Genomic DNA, 7,473 nt, shown 5'->3' with positions numbered 1-7,473 from the left:
CAGAGGGAGCCACAGGAGGTCAAAGGGGAGCTCTGGCTGCCGAGCACAGGATGCCATGCCCTCTTCCTCTGGGAGGAAGAGCTGAAATTCGCCCGACCCGGTGTCATTTGTGATGGCCGTGCTCCCTCTCGCGGCTGTTGAGGGATATATAATAAAAAAAAAAGTAATTTGGGATGGCAGGAAGTGTAGAACTTGTAACGAGTAGCTGGTAGCTAATTAGCGCTATGCAGAACAAAACAAAAACTGAGAAAAATAAATTAATCTTAGACTGAATTATTATACGTGGTCAAGCAGAACTTTTTCCCGAAGTTCTTTCCTAACAACATTTTGATGTTCTCATTTCAGAGCTGCTAAAAGGCGAGATTTTATGTTAAAAACTCAGACCCCTTTTTTATTGCTGTCATTGCTAAAAAAAAAAAAAGTGAAATTTTGGGTGTGTTTTTTTGCCCCAGTGTGTTTGAATCCGATAGCAACAGCATAAATTCTACCTGTGTCGTTGCTGGGGCAATTCCCGCAGACTTGGTGATTCCATGGAGATCTTTGTGTGTTTGTTGTTGTTTCCTTTTGAAGCGCTGGCGTGGGGCGCACAGGCACGTTTATCGTTATAGATGCCATAATAGACATGATGCACGCGGAGCAGAAGGTCGACGTCTTTGAGTTTGTTTCCAGAATCCGTAATCAGCGCCCGCAGATGGTCCAGACAGACGTAAGTGGACTTGAAACAGCTGAAATTGCAGATTTTCGTGGTTGGGGGAGAGTAAGCTGCCGTATTTCCATGCTGTTGTGCATCCCAGTGCGTCCCATTCTGTTGCACACCTGGCAAATGACCAAAGCCCAGCGGAAGGATGGGGCTGGGGGAGATGGTAGGGGCACACCGGGAGAGACATTAAGTGTCATGTCCAGATTTCCCCATGAACACGAATTTTAGGGAATGTGAGCGATGTAGCAGTAAGATTCAGGTTTTGCTTAAGGTATATTTTGATGATTAATAGGCGGCGGGCCGACCGGGAGAGGTGAAATTCTTCAGTCCGAGGGTGGCAAGACTCTGGAATAAATTATCCAGAGAGGCTGTGGCTGCCCTCTCCCTGGAGATGTTCAAGGCCAGGTTGGATGAGGCCTTGAGTAACCTGGGCTAGTTGGCAGGGAGGTTGGATTAGATGATCTCTAAGGTCCCTTCCAGCCTTGGCCATTCTATGATTCTGTGATTTTATGATTCTATGACGTGGTAGTTTCACTTCCTCACTTTGCAGTGTGCTTACGTGGCTGGTTTTTGGTTTTTGTTGGTTCCAGATGCAATACTCCTTCATCTATCAAGCCTTACTTGAGTACTACCTCTACGGTGACACAGAGCTAGATGTGTCATCCTTAGAAAAACATCTACAAACGTCACAAAACGCGGCGCCAAACCTTGTCAAAATAGGGCTAGAAGAAGAATTTAAGGTAATGTGAAAGCTCTTTACCGTAGGATGTCTAAGTGTGGAAGCATTTAAGCCAAAAAAAAAAGATACTTCAAAAGCAGGAAGCGTGTGACCTCGAAAGGAAAGGTCCATCGAAACGGAACAACTTGTTGTGTTTTGTGCTGGCCATGAATGGGTCATGCGGAGTTGGTGAATGGGACGTGGCTTCACATCCTGTTCTGCAAGAGCTCATTCAAAGCTACGTCACTTTACGGGCCTTTTCCTATATACTTTCTGTTTGTTTATAAAAGAAGAAAAAAAAAAGCGGAATTATTCTCTCCGGCTGGTACTAGCTTGCCAGATCTGATAATGCTGGAAGAGGGACTTGGGTTACTTGCACTTAATTTGCATCTCGACGAGATTGTTAACTCAGAGGTGGCTGACGGCAGAGAGAACTGCAGAGTTTATGGATCATATGCTTGAATAACCAAACCTGTCAGGAAATAAAAGAAAAAACCAAAACTGAACACATCTATTTAGTGAAGAAGCCTCAAATGCAGAAAGCAACCACACTGGCTGTTTGTGATCGTTGCTTAAAATAGACTTTATTTTCCTGAGGAAGTAGTTAGACCTTTTCTGTGCTTTGGCTGTGCTGAAGTATTTATTCTATAAATACGCCTAAAGCATTAAATGATGCTGCAGGTGTTAACTGGGCTTCCATCTTTCTTTGAAAGGATGAATTTAATCAGAAATTGGGAGCTGGGAAAATAAAAGAAGGCATAAAAATCAGTCTGACAATATAGCAACAAGCTCAAAAATCGAAAGTATTAATCTGTCTTAGGGATGGAAGAAAACGAAAACATCGAGTATTCTACTTTTTCCAGAATTCCTAAGTTTGAGCAGTGTGCCAGCAAGACTGCATTAAGGTGCAGAGAGCAGCTGAAAAGTGTTTTTTCATAAGGGAGGGGTTTCTTTTTCATAATTTGCTGCTGGTACTAGAGATTTTACCGGGATTGGCATCTGCTCCTGAAACTCAGTACCTGGCAAATCCATGCATGAAAATCCGCTTGCAGTTGGAAAATTAAAATAATTTTCACTTGAATCGATTTTTTATTAGATAGTTGCTGAAATGCAACTGTGTGACTAGGATCGTTTTGTGGGAGGTCCCACCCCAGCAGGTGTAGCCTGTTGTGTAACCTTGCAGGTGTATAGTTTATAACATTTAAAAAAAAAATGGAGCAAGAGCAGAGTTTGTCTTTGGTGTCCTGGGAAAGCTGTCAGCACAGATAGAGTAGGGAACATTGGTCCCTTCACAAGCAAAAGGTGTATTTTAAAACCAAAGATAGCAAAAGTGACTAATTTTATGGAATTAAATTTCCGAATGTCAGCTTTAAGAAATTTAGACCTTTTCAGAGGTCTCTCTGCTCTGAAAACCACACTCCAAAAGTGGCTTAAAGCAAGAAAACAGATCTAAAAGGGTAAAATCTACTGTCATTTTACAGCCCCTAAACTGTATTGATGTGCTTTGGGAGCGTGTTCAGATCCTGAAGTAGTTGTCAGCATGAAAAAAAAATTGCACGGTTTTTATTCGCTATTCATTTTTTATAGAGGGGACGAGGAAGAGGCTTTTGTGAGTCTCACTTTGTTGCTCTGTACCCAAACCTTCCGAGTCCGGGATCCGGTGAGTGAGAACCAAGCGGGCGCCGATCCGGCGCCTCCTCATCCTCGTTTGTGTGTTTTATTTACAGAAGTTAACGAACGTCCGAATAATGAAAGAGAACATGAGAACTGGCAACCTTCCAGCAAACATGAAGAAAGCCCGAGTCATCCAGATTATCCCATGTAAGAGATTGGCTTTTTACAGAGAGAAAGAGGTGCTAGAACTCCCCGGGTGTCCTGCGGGGTCTCTCTGTGCTGACACAGCTCGTGTCGGGCTGCAGCTCTGCCGCCGTAACTCCAGAGCAGAGATTGCGTTTGGAAACTGGAGTTCTGCCAATAATTACTGCGTATGTCTTAAAGAGAAAGAGTTTAAATTTACCTGCTTGTGAGACTGAAATGCTTAAAAAACCAGTTGTACTGTCCAGAGTGGTAGTTACTGGTTTTGCTTTGGTTTTAGCTCGAATATATTTTTGGAGGTGTTTGCATTAGCTGTCCCCTTGCTTTTGTTGTCCTCTCTGCTTTGAACTTTCTAGAACTTACGGACACGAACAGCACTATCCTGTGCCTGTTAAGTGTAATGCCCTTATCAAGTGTCTTTTTATTTAACTGATCAGTGGAAAATTACAATTGAGGATTTCTCAAGGCTCAATTAAATACTTGAGCGGTTTCACCTTTTGAACCCGACGTCTTTTTCCTTGCCCAGTCTGGAGCAGCACTGTAGTGTCTGCACCAAAAGTGAAAGTTTCAGACCTCGCTGGCCATATCCTGGGTGAAGGGGAAAACAACAGCTGCAAAACCAGTGTCCTCCTCCCCGGAGTTACTGAATCCTGGATAAGATCTTTGAGACGCTCTTTGGCTTTCAAATAGAAGATTTTGTTCATTCACAAATGCCGTGGTGGAGCAGTCAACGTACACTTAGCAAAAGTGAGACTAGATTTTTTTATTTTTATTTTTATTTTATTTTTTTTTCCCCAGATGATTTTAATAGAGTGATTCTGTCGATGAAAAGAGGCCAAGAATATACAGACTACATCAATGCTTCCTTCATAGACGTATGTATAAAAACTTTTCATGTCGTTAAATTGCGAGGCAGATATTTTGCTGTTGCTGATAATTCTTTTTTAAAGGGGCACAATCGACGTGGCTCATGAAGAACATCAGCTTTTTTGCTTGGGTTTGCCTTAGGAGAGTTTCCAGATCCATTTCTTACCTGGTGTTTTGCGTTTCAGTTTAGGTGGTTGTGTAGTTTAAGCATTCTTCTTCTTATTGGATTTATAAAAGGAGCCTTTTACTTAATTCTAACAAACAGGCAGTGAAACAAACATCCAGAAGTTCCATTACCTGTATTCAAGTAAATGAGTGTAAATACCTGCTTTTCTGAGGAAAGGAAGAGGAAAAATCTGTATTTCACACGGGGAAAGGCTGTTGCAATGAATAGGTAGACCTGCATTAATTCCTACCTTTCTTCCCAGCTTCCTGTAGGAACCTGGGCAACACCTTCCACTGTGTCTTGTTTTTATTTAAATATGAGAATTAATTAATATCTTTCAGCAGTAAAACCTCATTAGCGATTGAGGATTGTGGACAGTGCAGCTATCAGCGTGTAAAGAGAACTGTTGTAGCTCGAAAACTTAATTCTTTAGTAAAGCTAATTGCCGTGGTTGATAGGATCTCATTGTGAAATGTTTTCAGTTGCCCATCGCTGTGCAGAAATACAACTCGGGCTTGTCTCCGTCCGCAGGGCTATCGCCAGAAGGATTATTTCATCGCCACCCAGGGACCGCTCCCGCACACGGTGGAGGATTTCTGGCGGATGGTGTGGGAGTGGAAGTGCCACACCATCGTGATGCTCACCGAAGTTCAGGAGAGGGAGCAGGTTTGCTTCAATACTACATCAAACTATTCATCGCCTGCACGTTCTAACGATACAGGGTTTTTTGTTTGGTTGTGTTTTTTTTTTCCTAAGATGAGCGCTTGCTTCACAATTCAGTGTCAGGCCAGTGTTGCTGCTTTTGGTTGAATTGTCAGGAAACCCAGCAAATTAGGGAAAACTATTGTGTTGAAAGCAGCGAATTTATAGGGATGCCTGACATGGAATAGAGACTTGGGAAGAGCTGAACAAAGCTTTTGTGAAAACTTCCCTCCCTGTTCTGCCAGTATAAGCTCCAGTGGCTTATTTTGAACCTCTCTTAGCACATCATTAATTAATGAAGAGAGTTCCTTGTATTATTCTAATCTATTCTAAAGCAATATTTGCCATCTACAGCTGCTAAACCCTTCTCATCTTAGTGGTTTGTATTTTATTACTGTATTCCAGGTTATTAGCCTTTTCATCACAGCGTGCTCAGAACACGTTTATTATGCTGCATGTCATATCCTAGATCACAGATTCATGACAATGTAGATAACTGGGGAAAAAAAATCCAGGAACATTTACAATTCTCTCTCAATTTTGCAGGAAAAATGCTGCCAGTACTGGCCATCAGAGGGCTCTGTAACTCACGGAGAGATAACGGTAGAAATAAAGAACGACAGTTTGTTAGATGCCATAAGTGTAAGGGACTTCGTAGTTACATACAATCAGGTAACGCTTTTCAATTAAAAGAGATATTTTGGTTTGGTGGTTTTTTTGTTTGCATTTGAAGGCATTTGCAAATATGATAATGTAATTTAAATGCTGCGATTGCTATTTAAAGATAAATGCGGTCAATCATCGTCCGACGTTGTGTCACTCAGGAGGGAGCTTATGTGAAACGTGTTTGCCTAAAGCCCCACGAAAATTCTGGTCAGTAAGAACATGTCCTTGATCATGGCAGGGTGTGAGTTTAGCTTTTATTTTTAGTACTTTGTTATTGCTGTTATTCTTGTGTTTTCTACCATCTCCTGCATTTCTTTCTGAAATAAATCTTGTTTCAAGATTTTTAATTCTATGAAGCATTTTGCAGCACAGGCACTTGCCTCTGCCTACCAGCTTTTCCTTTATATTTCTCTGCTACAGGCGTGATAGAATCATAGAATTGTCGGGGTGGAAGGGACCTCAAAGATCATCCAGTTCCAACCCCCTCGCCATGGGCAGGGCCATCCCCCACTAGATCAGGCTGCCCAGAGCCCCATCCAGCCTGGCCTGAAAAACTCCCAGGGATGGGGCTGCCACCCCCTCTCTGGGCAGGAGAGCTGCTCCAGCCCTCTGAGCATCCTCGTGGCCCTTCTCTGGACAAGCTCCAGCACGTCCAGATCCTTCTTGTGCTGTGATCTGCTCAAAGCTATTTTTGAACTTTTGGGCATGCACCTCCTCACTCCCTGCATAATTTCTTTAGGATCTGACTTGCATTGCTTTTGTTTGGGGGGAAAAAAAAGAAAAGGGGGAAAAAAATTACTTGCAGTTGGGAATATTTTTCATTCAAAGACTTACTGCGCTGCATATAATCCAGGCAAATGCAAGCAAAATGACTTTAAATTCCAAATACTCTGTATTTCCTTATGAAGGAGTATGGTGGATTAGACGTGAGTACACACTGTGCTTCACAAAGCAGAGAGGCCTTGGCAATGTGTTGACTTATGTCACGTTCAAAAGTATTAAAAAAACCCAAATCACAGCTTTTTAGATAATATCCAAGCAGCAATACTTCTACACTACAGCCCAGGAGCATTAGAAGCGTTTGCTGCTACAAAAATCTAAGAAATCTGGGTAAACTTCTGTTGTACCTGAGTCCAGCTAGACTATACCAATGACAGTAGAAACAATATTAAGTTAAAAGATCTCCTGCAGAGCTGGGAGGAAGCAGAACTGACCAAGCCTTTTTCCTGGTCATGGTGAAACCTTCCAGGCTTACAGTATTCCTGAGAATTCCCAGCAAACTGGTTCACCAAATGCCTCCTGTGGTGGACACGTTGAAAGCACGTAGCATCGGTGGAGACCGTGTTTCCAGCTCCCCGGGGCTTGCAAGTGTTGATGATGTCTAGTGAAATTGTCAGAATACTCATGTTGCATCACAGTGCAGTCATGGGAGGCAGCAAGCAAAAATTTCAGGGTAGGTGAAGAGCCTCTGTGTATTAACACCTACTTGAACTTTTAGTGAGCCTTTAACCAGCAAGCATAAACACGAGGCAAATAATGGTCGAGTCTCAAAGCAGCAGGGAGAGTTGTGTGAAGACGAGGGCGGTTCCCAAGTTGGGTTGTTTGGGCTCCCCAGTTCCAGAGAGACAGGGACCTACTGGAGAGAGTCCAAGGGAGAGCTACGAGGGGGATCAAGGGACTGAACATCTCTGCTGGGAAGAGAGACTGAGAGACCTGGGGCTGTTCAGCCTGGAAAGGAGACGGCTGAGAGGGGACCTTATTGATGTAGAGAAATATCTGAGGAGTGGGAGTCAAGGGGAAGGGGACAATCTCTTCTCAGTGGTGCCCAGTGATAGAACA

At 43.0% G+C, this 7,473-nt stretch overlaps 1 protein-coding gene across 1 annotated transcript in view; it reads left to right on the top strand.

The window, feature by feature from the left end:
- Nucleotides 1-7,473, top strand: part of LOC104278384 (receptor-type tyrosine-protein phosphatase epsilon) — a gene marked incomplete at its 5' end in the record, with an annotated part of 21,265 nt that overhangs the window by 8,130 nt on the left and 5,662 nt on the right. Inside the window, 6 exons of the mRNA XM_009875335.1 lie at nucleotides 571-706; nucleotides 1,291-1,440; nucleotides 3,146-3,239; nucleotides 4,032-4,108; nucleotides 4,798-4,932; nucleotides 5,515-5,640. Coding sequence (XP_009873637.1) covers nucleotides 571-706; nucleotides 1,291-1,440; nucleotides 3,146-3,239; nucleotides 4,032-4,108; nucleotides 4,798-4,932; nucleotides 5,515-5,640 — 718 coding nt within the window. The remainder of the gene's footprint in view (nucleotides 1-570; nucleotides 707-1,290; nucleotides 1,441-3,145; nucleotides 3,240-4,031; nucleotides 4,109-4,797; nucleotides 4,933-5,514; nucleotides 5,641-7,473) is intronic.

Source organism: Apaloderma vittatum, unplaced genomic scaffold, assembly GCF_000703405.1.
Source record: "Apaloderma vittatum isolate BGI_N311 unplaced genomic scaffold, ASM70340v1 scaffold30028, whole genome shotgun sequence".
Taxonomy (NCBI): domain Eukaryota; kingdom Metazoa; phylum Chordata; class Aves; order Trogoniformes; family Trogonidae; genus Apaloderma; species Apaloderma vittatum.
Note: the sequence above shows the minus strand (reverse complement) of the source record. Positions and strands in the feature narration are given on the sequence as shown.